We start from the raw sequence: 13,649 nt of genomic DNA on the forward strand, positions 1-13,649 counted from the left end.
ATGGCCTTTCTCCCCCTCTGTAAAACCTTCCCAGCTCAGGCGAGCAACTCTCTAGGCAGCGTTCCCTTACGAGTGCAGACTTTGCGTCCTCACCAGCTCCAGCACTTTCCTCACTGGTAAGGGAGACACTTCAGGCAGCTCTCTCATGGGACTCTCCTCCCTTAGAGGAGCAGTACTGGGTACTGACACCATAAAGCTAACCAGAGGGGTTATAAGCAAGCTTCCCAGCATCCTAACATCCCAAGATGCACAGGATGTGCTTTCTTTCAAGGCTGAGATAGGGTTCGTTGCTAGGATGACTAACACCTTTATTTCGCTTTGGTATCTCTACTTGCTTGATGTCACAAATTGTATAAAAGGGGACCTCTCCTTGATTTGGGACTCAGCCTAGTTTTGAGCATTTCTAGTGGCTGGGATGGTGCACCATTAAAGTCCTAAAAAATCCCTACTGGTCTGTCCGGATCTTTGAAGCTCTGCAACAGGGGCTCACTGCTTGGAGAGCGCGTGCAGCCAGGTGCTTCTTCCTCCACCGCCTCTGCCCACAGCATCTTTGTCACTACTCTTCAGGGTGGTTCACAAGGACACAGGGCATGAAGTTTTACGGTGGGACAGCTCAAGACGTCATCTGTCCCAATCCCAAACTAAGGAGAGGACCTCTCTCTCCCAGGAGCTGCTGCCCCTCCCCCACAGATACTCCTGGCAGCCCTGCTGCAGGCCCCAGACCTGCGGCTGTGCACGCAGCAGGCGCCACATCTGCGAAGCCTGCCTCTACCAGAAGGCTGTGTCTGACGAGCTGGATGAGCGCTTCAGGTGGAGCCTGTCCAATGGACCGTGACCACCCTGTCTCCAGAGCCTGTGGAGACTCACCCCTGAGCTCCGGGCTGCAGCCTCTCCTTCGCCCCATCCTCTGTGAGGTCTTCTCCTCTAATGGAGTCCAGCTGCTATGGGGCCCTGGGGCCTCGGGTGAGTGATCAGTAGTCAGTGCTCTTCTCTCTAGGCACCAAGACCCATGACCTAAATTCCCCATCTGACCCCAGGCCACAGTCAGATCCTGACACCGGCTCAGGCCAGGCCTGTGCTGTGGTGGGAGCTGAGGAATCTCCGGTATTTGGAACATGGGTTAACTATCTATAGGCACCACGCTGTGCTCACGTGAGGCAGGAGGAGGTGAGGAGCTGTGCTGGGCCATGAGCCCCAGTGCCTTCCAGACTTGCTTTCCTGCCTCTGCAGAATGAGCCAGACCGACTCTGGGGTTTATGACTGGGCTACCGAACCTCTGTGCACTCAACGCACCCAGTGTTCACAGCCTGGATGCGAGCATCCACCCGCTGTTGGTATCCCCGAAGCCTCCCAACCTGCTGTGGCCTGCACTGATGTCACCGGCAAAAAGACTGGAAGGGCTGCAGGTCTGGAGCAGGCAGCTCTTGGCTTCTTGGTGTAAAGCTGGTTTTGCTCTCGCCCTGAAGCCTGTGATCGTGCAGCCTTCAACCCCTTCAGCCCACAGCACCAGGTTCTCCTCTGGTGGGTACACTCGTGCCAGCAGTTTTTCTGCCTTCAAGGTGCTGGCAGTCCTGTGTGGGGAAGCAGAGAGCAAAGGCCATTGGCTTGTACTGGTGTGTTTGTCGTTCGGAGGCACAAGTCATGGGCAGCTCACTGACAGAACGGGAGCGGCCCCTAGTCCCACTGTAAGAGCACCGGGACCAGAGCACTGCCAGGGTTCCAGAGGGGAAGCCTAGTGGCACAGAGCTTGCTGGACATGCATGAGGATTGGTTCCCAGTGAGAGAGGGAGAGAGATCTATTCTTAGGCTTTGAAGTGCAACAGGGTCTTAGGCCTAGGAGCTGGTGTCAGTCCAGACTGTGTCCACCAGGCCTAGCCCACAGGTGACAGTTCCGTCACTGCTCATCCTCCGGCTTCATGCAATCCCAGCTGATATACTCAGGACATTCACACAGACAACTCATGTGACTCCACGGCCAGACAGCTTCAATCTGAACCAAAGATGAACTCAGTGTTTTGGGGGCTCAGAACTTGGTTTAAGTCAAGAATCCTTAGTGGTTCCTCATGTCTGTGAGTTACAGCCAGAGGCCTCCATAATCCATGCCCCATCCTTGACCCCCACCCACTGCCACAGCCAGACAAGGCTTCTCATCAGCAGCACCCCCACCTCCTCCTGTCCTTCAAGGGGCAGTTCATGCCTCCCTTCCTTAGGGCCTGGGATTGCCACAGCACTAGTTAGTACACAGAACCATCTGACTTGTTTGCTTTTTTTGTACCAGGAATCGAACTCAGGACCTTGTGTTTTCCAGGCAGGTGCTGAGCTACATCCCTGGCCCGGTTAATCTGTTCTTATTGACTGGACTTCAGGCTTTCTGTGGACAGGAACTTTGTCTTGTATATGAAGCCTTCTGATCAGAGAGCATAACATGTGTAGTGAGTTCATGTCATCTGATGGGAATCAGCAAAGTCTTCCTTAATTCCCTTGATGTGCAGCCCAGCAAAACAAGAGACAACAGCAGAGGACTAATACAAAGAGCCTGGGTTTATTGTTGAATGGGGGACAGGAGGGAGAACTGGGACAACAAAATCCTGACAAGAGGGCAATCAATCTCCTGCATCAAGTGCTCACAGCCTGGGTGAGGACACCACATACTGTTGGCATGGCTGAAGCCTCCCAACCTGGTACGGACTGCAGTGGTTTCATTAGGCTGTGGGACAGCAGATGCCCTTGGCCAGGCGAGGCATTCCCTGTGTGACTCTAGAGGTTAGCGACGTGACGCACCTTGTTCTCAAGGGAGCTGGAGCCCTCTCCCGCCGTGCAGGCTTCTGTCCTCTTCCTGGGAATGCCACTGACCTGGGCATTAGGTGGGCTAACAGGGCTGGACCTTTCCTTTGGCAAAGCTGTCACTGTGCAGAGGGGCTGTGGCCGCTTCTGCGTCTCTGCACGGCTCCTTGGCAGCAGGCTGGCCCGAACCCTGCCCTGGCTGTGGCTGCTACCTGGGGGTAGCCTGGGTAGTGCTGGGGCTGGTGTGCAGCAGGACTGATCCTGGGGACGTCAGACTTCGCGTCAGCGACTCATCCAGTTTCCGGGTCTCAGCCTCCAGGACCGTGGCCTCAGGGGCCTGGGCCACCGTGAGGAGGGAGTGGGACAGGCCGTGGTGCAGGCCTGCCAGCTCCCGGCTGGTCTGCACTGAGCGCGCAATGTAGTCTTGCCTCTGCTTCCGCTCCAAGGCCAGCTGGGCCCGCAGCAGGGCCACCTGTTGGGCAGGAAGAGCAGCTGATGTCCCAAAGCTGTCCTGGCTCTCTGCTCCTGTGGCTCTTGCCAAACCTCGGAACAAACTCTACCACATACATGAACCTCAGAAGCAGGTTTTAGGGGGGTTGGAAAGAGCCCTGAGGACTCACGGAGAATTCAGTGATTTAGAACCCTGGCTCCACAGGGACACGAACAGGGAGCTTCAAAACAACAACAAAGCGGCTCATCGATTTTAGTAAAGGATCAGTTTCACGAAGTAAAGTGCCCAGGTTTTAAGTGTATATTTTGATGAGTCTGAGAATGGATATATGTTCACGTATAACCACTATCCCAGCCATGGTATGGAGCATTTTAATCACTGTAGAAAGTTCCACTATGCTCCTCTTTCAAGGTTTTAAAAAATACTCTGACTTCCTTAGATTGGAGTGAGGCCTGGGCGTCACTGCTTTTTCAAAGCACCTACATGTTTCTAATGTGCAGCAGGTTGAGACCTACTGACCAATCCTTCCACTTTCCGGGAGGGTCTGGTGAGATGAGCAGGAGCAAAGCTATGGGCATCTTAGCACAGTACAGGACGAGGGGGAGGCAACGGGCATCTGGGGCACAGATCTAAGGAGCCACCTGTCAGAGCAAGTGGCTCTGACCTAATCCCATGCCCAGGGGCCTCTCTTGCTCATCCTGTCAGGGCCATGCCTCGAACTGCTTTGTAAGATCTAAACATAACTCAAAGTACTAGTGGAGTCTAGCTATAGAGTCAGGCTCTGCCTATAGTGACTAATGAGTTCTGAAGCAGGCTCAGAAGTCAAAATTCTACCCTTCTTATTACTCCTGGGCACTGAGAAGGAGAAAAACTTGAGATGAGGCCTCCAAGGCCAGAAGGCACTAGACGTAGTTTTCCTAATGTGGCAACTCGACACGAGCCATGTGTAGCCTCCTCTGCCTGGTGGCTGGCAACAGTCCTGCCTGCAAGGGCACAGCTGTGGGTAGAGGAGGCTGGCATGGTTCTGCTTACTCTAGTCTGTCCTAGATCACTGTCTGCCCTCTTCCTTTCCCTTCATAAGCTGGAGTCTAGAGGTCATCCTGGATCATGTTTTCTGCCCATCCCCGCTGAAGCTATGCTCCAGGAAGAGTCGAGACTGCAGCCTTTTTGCCTCCTGTGGAGACTGAACTGCTCTGAAGGCTGGAAGTACTCACCCTCTTCCTGTGGGAGGTGTACACAGGGCCAAGCACACAGCAGAGCCTGAAGTCTGAATGCAAGGAAGGGAACGGGGCTTAGAAAACAGGTCTGTGCAGAACTCACCTCTTTCTGCAGTTCAACCATCTGCTTGGCATCTGAGGTGCCCCACTGTCCTCCGCATCCATCCTAAGGAAGACACATACCAATCTTGTTGGGATGGGTGGTCATGCTCAGGGGACACTGCAGCATCCTGCAGCTGTCTCATCAGCTGGGAGCCTGAGCAAAGGTTTTGGGCTAGAAGTGCCTGAACTCAGATTGAATCTTTATAGGGCCTGGTCTCAGGCTGAGGAGAGGCCCAGGAGGCCCCATAACAGCATAATGGGAGATACTGTGGAGACCTGACCCTGAACATCCAGAAAACCTGGATGGCACTTGGTTCTCTGAGGTCCTTTTATATGTAACAGAAGTAGGCCACATAGCTGCTTTGTGCCAGAACTAGACTGTGAGCTAAGGATGGAGAGGGGGAAAAAAAGACATGGTGCCTGCCCTGGGGAAGCTTTCATTAAAGGAAGGGGGATGGACAGGGAGATGCTCAGCTATCAGAAGCAGCCCCTCCTCACCAGGCTGCAAGCCCTGGCCCTACCGATGGACATTTCTCAGCTGAAAGAGTTGCTAGAAAGAGGGTGGGGGGTCCTGCCCAGAGACCTTATCTGAAAAAGGAACCCTGTTACCAGGAAATACTATGAACCGCAATCTTGCAAACGTAGTACACAAGAAGGTCTAAGAGATCTGCAAAGCCACAATCAAGCTCCAAGGCACGTCAAGAGCTGGCAAGCACCACATGACTACCCGTACCCCAGGGATTCTGTCCAGAGCCCAGTGACGCCTGCCTTCAGGTAAGCTTGAGGTCTGGGAGCTCCTCAGAAGGCAGGGCTGCCAGCCTCGCCTCCACCCCACCCACTGCCCTTGGCTTGGGCCTGCTTCTCAGGGCAAGGACAGCCTGAGCTGTGCTGAGCAGGGTGTCCTCCAGTGAGGCAGGGCTCTCTGGCTTGGCTGGAGTGGCTGTCTCACTGTCCAAGGATGGCCTGGGATATGCAAGGCAGAGGGCTAGAGTGCAGGTGGAGAGACGAGGTTAACCTGCTGTGTGGGTGATGAGGTCATGGCTTCGTTGACCTCCAGGGCCCCTGTCCGGGACATGCGCATGGAATCCCTCTTCAGCTTCCTCCGCTCTCGTTCCACCTGCAAAGAGGCAATGACAAACACGTCTTGGTGTGGAGACAGTGCATGTGTGTGGGCAGTGCAAAGGGTCAGGAGGGAGGGGAAACAAGACTGCGGGGGCACAGTGCAGGCAGCCTGAGTGCAAGGAAGTGCTGGAGCAGAGGAGACAGGCCAACTCGCGGGTCCTGGGGGCAAGGGTCAGCAAACTTTTTCTGCAGTAAGTGCTTAAGCTTCGTGGGCCATTCCAGGTTTGTCACAACTCCTCAGCTCCTCTGTTCTAGTGAGCAAGCCGCCACAGACAATGCATGGCTGTGTTCCAATCAAATTTTATTTTAGAAACAGGCAGCAGGGGCTGGGAACGTAGTTCAGTGGTATATAGGGCTTGGTTCGATTCCCAGCACAGCAAAAAAGAAAAAAAAAAAAAAAAAGAAGCAGGTAGCAGCTGGATTTGGAGCTTGCATGAGAAGTGGAGACACAGACTCCAGGGGCAGGAGCTGAGGGCAGCAGACGTTACTGACCTGCGCCAAGGTAGTCCGAAGCTGGATGTTGTGGTGCTGCAGCCTGCTCCGGTCAATCTCGAGCCAGGCTACTGCTTGCTGTAGGTGTTCCAGCCTTTGTCTCCATGGCTGCTTCTCCTCGATCCCAGAAGTAGGCTCAGCCTCCACTCCTGAGACCTGAGGGAAGACCCGAGAATCTTACCTGGGCAGTCCTGCCCAGGTGGGGAATAGATGGAAGGCAGAGGGACCAATGTGGCAGATCTAGGATTCAGGGACCCACTTCCCAAGGGAGGCGCCCCCCGCCTGGGTCATCAGCCCCCACCGGTCCCCATCTTACCTCTCTGGGCTGTGTACTCTGCTCTGCTCTGCTGGGTGGGCGCAGGCTGTGGAGCTGTTCCTCCTCCAGTGCCTGTCTGGTGAGCTCCAGCTCCTCCTGGGATATGGAGGTATGGGACAAAATCAGGCCACCCCAACCTCACAGCCAGAAGCAGCCTATCCTCCAACCTCATAAATACCATTTCCTCATCAGGGCATAGTCTTAGTTTTCATGTAGCCTCTGAGCTATTCTAGTGTAGGGCATTCATTTTCCGGATGGGTAAAACAAAGCAGTAGAAAGGGATTCTCCCAAAGAGCAAGGATTCATGGGCAGCCTGCACTGAGCCAGGACCAGAGCCTCCAGCCCACCTTAGGTCTCACACGAGGCCATGAGACAACCTGGGGCTCTGGCGTGCTCTGGAAAGAGCAAAGACTCAGGTCTCATAGAGCTAGGTGCTACATCACCACTTACCCACTGTAAGACTCGGGTCAAAATATAAACTTATTCCAAACCAGAAAGCTAATTCCAAACTTCTCATTTATAAAACAACCACATGCTCCAAGAGACATGGGTCAAGGTCGTAGGGTTAAATCCCATTAGATGAACAGGAAAACCAAATGCTAGCTGGTTGCTAGTCACCCTTTGCTTCTTAAATAACGGTCAAGAAGGAGACGGACGGGAGGAAATGTGTACAGTATAGCGGAAGCTATCTTGGAAAGATGAACTGAGTGGTCAAAAGACTGAATTCAAAACCAGGGCACACCTATAAACCCAGAACTCTGGGAGGATGAGGCAGGAGGACAAGTTTGAGTCCAGCCTGGGCAATTTAGTGACTTAGTGAGACCCTGTCTCAAAATGAAAATGAAAATAAAGGGGCTGGGGATATAGCTCAGGGACACAAGTGCCTGCCTGGCAAAAGCAAGGTCCTGAGTTTGATTCCTGGTACCAAAAAAAAAAAAGAAAAAAAGAAAATGAAAATAAACCCCGGGTACGGTGGCATATGCCTGTAATCCCATCACTTGGGAGGCTGAGGCAGGAGAATTGCCTGAGTTTGAGCCCATCCTGGGCTACATAGTGATTTCAAGGCCAGTCTGAATTACATAGTGAGACCCAGTCTTAAAAAACAAACATATAGGGGCTGGGGATATAGCTCAGTGGTACAGCACCTGCCTGGCAAATGCAAAGGCCTGAGTTTGATTCCTGGTACCAAAAAAAACCCAACTGCATACCAAAACCCTGTCTTTAAAACCAACCACCCAACTAACCAACCAATCAACAGGGGTAGGGATGTAGCTCAGTGCAGGCCTTGGATTCAGTACCACTACCTACACACACACAGATACACACACACAGACACACGTACACAGATACCACCCCAAGCTCTTGAGTCAGACTATTTGATCTAATGCTTCTTGGACAGCTACCAGGTGTATGTTTTCAGATAAATTACCCTCTCCGACTGCCACTTCTCAACTGTAAAATAAGCATATTAGCAGTTCCTTTTTTTCAGGACAGTGGAAGAAAGTGAGGTAACAGTGCCTGGTGTGTAAATGGTACAATGAAGGGCTGGATCAAAAAGATGCCTCTTTGTACTGGGTGCGGGAGGTGGGCAAAATAACCCGGACCCATGCTCCACTATTGAGGGAATACTGCTCAGCATCTTAAGGGCAGGGGCAGGAAGTGCCCTCCTGCCCAGTTACATGCCTTCCTTTTGCTGAGCCTGTGCCAATGGCCTGGAAATAGGAAAGTAATTCACTAATTGCTTTCTTCCTAAGCACTATCATTCCTGATCTTATTGATAGAATGCCAAGGGTCAAGAAGCAAAGGCACTGAGCCAGGGTCACACAGGTAATAAAACTACGGAACTGTATGCCAACCCAGGAGCTTCAAGCATAAATGTGATTTCTTCCCTGCATAGTGCCCTTTAATAAGAGCATAGCTCCGTAAGGTCCCAGGAGACAAATCCCTTGGGGGCTCTGTGTCTGGGATACAGGAGAAGTTCTGTGGGGCTCAGCCAGGGAACCAGGATGTCTCTGGAAAAATGGAAAGAGTTTCTCTTGGCAAAAGAAATGATGCCTGTTTACATACAGTGGTCAGCCTGGCTTTCCTGAATGCTCTGTGCCGGTCTTGTGCCCAGTGTTGGGGCTGCAAAGGACTAAGGCATGGTGCTTGACCTGAGGTTAAATGTTGCACCCTAGCTGGGCATGGTGGCACACACCTGTAGTCCCAGCACTCAGGAGGCTGAGGCAGGAGGATCATTGCGAATTCGAGACCAGCTTGGGCTACAAAGTGAGCTCAAAGCCAGCCTGAACTGCACAGCAAGACCCTGTCTCAGAAAGCCAAAAAAAAGCTGCACCCTGATGTTCTATCCGACCCTTTCTATGCTCCCTCAGCACCCCACCGCCAGAGCCCACATGTCCCTAACTGCCCACGGTACCCAGGTACCTAACTCTGGCCAGTCTCACCCTTCAGCTTCAGGCCCCCTCCCTAAGCTGCTGCTGGGCCTTCCACCCTGCACATAACACAGGTGCCTCACTCCACTCCTCAACTGAGCTCTTCACTCTCCCTTCTTCCCCTGCCTGCTTTCCTTCAACTCCATGCAGGAGAAACCCTTGCGCTGCCTTTGATTTTTTGCCTTTCCTTTATTCTTCCCATCTATTAGTCAGTCAATAGCTGGGAGTCCCATGAACCCCTCGGATCTATGCCATCTTAGGTTTCTACCTATCCCCAGGACTTCTATTACATTCTCATAGTTGGTGTCCCCAGATCTACTGTTGCTCCATATGGTGGCCTGAGTGATCTTCTTGAACCATCTCTGACCATGTCACTCCCTTGCCCCAAACCTTCCTGCTAGTGACCTAGGTCTTAGCGTGACTTATGAGCTCTGATACCGTGGCCTCTGGTGTCCTCCTCTCTTCTCTTGCCAGCTGTCCCTCTATGTCCCAGATGCCCAGAACCTACACAGATACTCTGTACATTCTCTATCCCTCTTCTTCCTCTTCCCTAGAAAGCGCCCCCCACATCTGTGCTTGGCTAGTTCCTAACTAGTCCCTTCAGATCTAATCTTCAACCCTACTTTTACCAGGAAGCTTTTTGGGACTCACTCCCAGGACAGGCAGGGTATCCTAGCATGTGTGCACTGACTGCCTGCATGCAGTTGCTCATCTAAATGAGCTCTGAGGGCAGAGACTGTGCAGGGTGGCTTTCAGACCAGTACCATACATAGCCTAGCTCTGCTCATGTTGGATGCTCATGGTCTCAGCTTCCTTATATCCTTTGAGGTGCCACAAGGACCAGGGTGAAAGGCAGCCTCTGAGGTCAGCCCGATGGGTCACCAGCCCTTACTCCCCTGGAGTGACTCACCTGCAGCCTCTGTTGTTCTGAGTCCCGCTGCAGGACAGAGGCTTGTAGGAGCACGGCTACCTCCTGCAGACTCTGGACACTGGCCTTGCTCTGAGCCAGGGACAGCGCCAAGTCTCGGGCCTTCTCTCTCCACTCAATCTCCCTGGCCTCCGTCTGCCTCAGGGCCACCTGAAGTCGCTCCAAGTCCCAATTCAGTTTTGTAGATGGCTCCTCCACCGGGGAGGCTTTGTGGCCAGGTAGAGAGGCCTCCAAGTTCTTTCTCTGCTGGGCCTCCCTCAGCTCCAGGATCTCTTCCTCCTTTTGGGCTAGAGTCACCTGTAGCTCCCTTAGGCTCTCACGAAGGTCCCTCACCTCTCTCTCTTGCTCCAGACTCTGCTTCTCTTGGACCTCATTCTCCTGGCCCCTCTGGGCCAGACACTTCTCCAGTAGCTGCCCCTGTTCCTGATGATGCTTCAGCTCTTCATCCTTCTGGGCAAGCGCCTGCTGCAGCTGCTGCACATCCTGCTGGTGTCGGAGATCCTGCTCTTGGATCTCACCTTCCCTCATCCTCAGGGCCTCATCCAGCTGCTGGGCGTGTGCCTGGCAGGCATCCAGGGCGGCCTGCAAGGTGGTGGTATCCGCCTCCAGGCCACGGCTCAGCTCTGCTTGCTCAAGAAGACACTGTTCTTTCTCTTGCAGTGCCACCTGGGCCTTGCTGAGGGCCTCTTGCAGAGCTGCCTCCTCATGCCGGAGGGACCGCCTTTCTGCCCGCAGGGCCTCCAGCTCTTGGTCCTGTTCCTTGAGTGTAGCTTCTGCCTGCAGCCAGCTGTCCTTCAGGGCCCTTGCTTCCGCCTCATGCTCCTGTGCCTGCTCAGCACACTGCTGCTGAAGGGCCAGCAGAGCCTTCTCTTGTTCCTGAGACTCAGCTCTTAGGTCTCCCAACACCTCCTCCAGGGCTTGCACCTGTCGTCCCTCCACCGCTAACTCTTCCTGGAGCCTTTGCACCTGCTCCCTGTGCTCCTCCAGCTCCTCCTGGTGCTCCTTCAGGGACGCGTGGGCCTGTTCCAGAGCTGCCTGGAGTGTACCTGCCTTCTCCTTCTCACGCTCCTCCTGGGCCTGGGCCTGCTGCTGTTCATGCTGCAGGGCCTCAAGTTCCTGGTTCCCCTGGGCCAGGGCTCTCTGGGCCTCTTCCAGCTGACCCTGAAGCAACTGCTCTTTCAGTTCCCCTTGTTCCTTGGCTTCCTGCAGGTGCCGCTGCAGAGTCACTATCTCCTGCTCTCTCTGGGTCAGGAGCAGACTGGTCTCACCCACCTTCCTGTGCAGGTCCTGGAGCTGCTGCTCCAGCTGGACCCTGTGCTCCTGAAGTTCCTGGATGTGCTCCTGCTGGCACTCCACCTCCTTCTCCTTATCCCGCAGGATCAGCTTCATGTGCTCCAGGTTCCCGCGCTGAGCTTTACTAGGGCTCTTCCCTTCCTCCGCCCGCTCCTGCACCAGCTGCCTCTGAGAAGCCAGCTCCCGGCCACGCTCTCTCAAGGACAGTTTGATCTGTTCCAGGTCTTCCTCTAGGATCTTTGTCTGCCGTGTCTTCTGGTCTTCCAGGACCTGAATCCTCTCCCTCTGCAGCAGCAGTTCCTGACCCCTCCTCTCGAGGTCTTGAGACAGATGGTCTTTCTGCCTCTGCAGCTCCTCCATCTGCTGGCGCTGGGACTTCACCTCCTGGTTCCTTTCCTGCAGCTCTCTTGCCAGAAGGGTGCTGTGGCTCTCCAGCTCATGGATCTGGCTGCTCTGTGCCTGAAGCTCGTGGCTCTTTTCTTCCAGGTCCAGTGTGAGATGGGTCAGAGCCACCCTCTGCATCTCTCGCTGGCCCTCCAGCTCCTCGATTATCTTCTGCTGGCTCTCCACCCTGTGATGGCTTTCCTGCAGCTCCAGGGCCAGGCACTCCAGGGTTACCAACTGCTTTTTCAGATCCTGAATCTGTCCTCTCTGGGACTCAATTACTTGGGCCTTCTCTTCCAGCTCCAGAAGCTGACGCTCCAAGACATTCCTCTGGGTCTCCCGATCGTTTTCCAGCTCTTTGATTTGCTCCCTCTGCACAGTCAGCTTCTGCTCTCGCTCCTGGACTGCCATGGGCAGGTGCTCTAAGACAGACCTACACTTCTCCAGCTCCTGAATCTGTTCTTGCTGCAGATCCACCTCTTGGTTCCTCTTCTTCAGGTCCAGCGACAGCAGTTCCAGAGCAGCCTTCTGCATTTCCCGCTGCTTCTGCAGTTCCTGGATTTCTCCCTGCAAAGCCTTCACTTCCGCCTCTCTTTCAGACAGGCTGTGGGCCAGCATAGCCAAGTTCTCCTGCAGAGCCTTCCCCTGGGCCACTTTCAGCTCGCTCTGCTCTTGCAGAGCCTGGGCTCGCTCGCGCTCACTCTCCACCTCTTCATTTTTCAGTTTCAGTGCTGAGCGAGCTGTTCGCAGATCTTCTTCCAGGACCCTGGCAGCACTTGCCTGGGCCCTGGCTTCTGCAGCACTTGCCTGCAGATGCTCCACCTGGGCTGTCAGGTTCTCTTTGGCTGCCTGAAGCAATTCTCGCTCATTCTGGAAAACAAGAGCCAAAGCCCCCATAGACAGCGTGACTTCCCCGATGCCTCACTCCAGCACTGGCCTAACTTCCTTATTTTGTGGCATTAGCTGTAGCAGGGACTTGGGCAAAGAAAGTTATGCATTCCACTTAAGCTGCTCTTATTAAAAAAGTGTCCCTAGCACCTCCCAGGGCTCTGCTTGTACCAAGAGGAAATGGCTTGGTATAAATGAGCAATCCCAGACTCTAGTCCTTCAGGACAAGGGACAAAAATCCAAACCTCAATTCAGAAAGAGCAATTGGAGGACTTCTAGGTCCTTAACAATGGTCCTGAGGGACATGGAGATAGCCAGAAGAACTGAGCCTTGTGCATGGGACCACAGCCCAAGGTGGGCCTTGAAGCTAGAGCCTGGGGCCCTATGGGGTGGCTCCTGAGGCCATCCCTACCCCACCCTAAACCAGTTCCACATTACCTGGGCTTCCATTCTCTGAAGCTCTGCTTGCCGGAGAAGACTCTGTAAGGATGCCACGGTTTCATGAAATTCCATCAGCTCAGATTCTAGGGAGTTCTGTTTTCCTTCCCACTTGGATTTCTCTTTGGGAAGAGCAGAGGTAGTGGAGTCAGGCCCAAGGCAGGAGATGGGAGCACATGGGTATAGAGACAGATGGAGGATGGGGAAGACAATCAAAGGGAAAAAGCCCAATGGGAGAGAAGTACGTCCAGCATCTGAAGTTATTCCCCTTCACAGCTGTTCCTGTATGCCTAGGCTCCCTGCTGCTTCCAGTCTCATGTTTGTGTCTGCTGCCAGCCCTGGCATTGCCAGTTAATTACACTAACTCTTCCTCGTTCTGCTCACTTAGAAATCCTCAAGGCTGGAGTCCAGACAGGTTAAGCCAGCCAAGAGTAGAGGTCCCTTCCAGACTGCTGGTGATGTGATTTTATAGAGGTTCTTAGAAACCCCGGTGGCTCTGCTGACTGCCCCTCATTTCTGCAGGATTCCTCAGAATCCAGATCTATTTGTTTGGGCCTCAGGGAGCCCAAATAGTCTCAGAAAGGCCTAGACATATGCCCCAAATTGTCCTCTTCTCGCCCACAGTAGAAACTTGAACCTTAAGGCCCTCCCCGCTCCTTTCCTTTCCAGGTGGTTCCTACTCTTTCCAGCTCCTGGCTGAGGTGCAGATCTGGACTCCCTTCCTCAGTGCCTCCCAAGTAAGTACTATACAAGGCTAATTTTGAGTACATAGTTGGCAATGATAAAAATAATTCTGAGGCAG

General features: G+C 53.6%; 1 protein-coding gene across 3 annotated transcripts in view; it reads right to left on the minus strand.

Annotated features, from left to right (window-relative positions):
- Positions 1 to 2,521: 2,521 nt before the first annotated feature.
- Positions 2,522 to 13,649, minus strand: part of Cep250 (centrosomal protein 250kDa) — a 46,148-nt gene continuing 35,020 nt past the window's right edge. For all 3 annotated transcript variants that reach the window (XM_013514237.1, XM_013514238.1, XM_013514236.1), the window contains exons 28-34: positions 12,848 to 12,969; positions 9,827 to 12,391; positions 6,485 to 6,580; positions 6,169 to 6,324; positions 5,570 to 5,671; positions 4,556 to 4,618; positions 2,522 to 3,256 (exon numbers count right to left, since the gene is read on the minus strand). In XM_013514237.1, coding sequence (XP_013369691.1) covers positions 2,993 to 3,256; positions 4,556 to 4,618; positions 5,570 to 5,671; positions 6,169 to 6,324; positions 6,485 to 6,580; positions 9,827 to 12,391; positions 12,848 to 12,969 — 3,368 coding nt within the window. In that variant the 3' untranslated portion in view covers positions 2,522 to 2,992. The remainder of the gene's footprint in view (positions 3,257 to 4,555; positions 4,619 to 5,569; positions 5,672 to 6,168; positions 6,325 to 6,484; positions 6,581 to 9,826; positions 12,392 to 12,847; positions 12,970 to 13,649) is intronic.

This window comes from Chinchilla lanigera, unplaced genomic scaffold (assembly GCF_000276665.1).
Source record: "Chinchilla lanigera isolate Chin_1 unplaced genomic scaffold, ChiLan1.0 scaffold00021, whole genome shotgun sequence".
Lineage (NCBI taxonomy): Eukaryota > Metazoa > Chordata > Mammalia > Rodentia > Chinchillidae > Chinchilla > Chinchilla lanigera.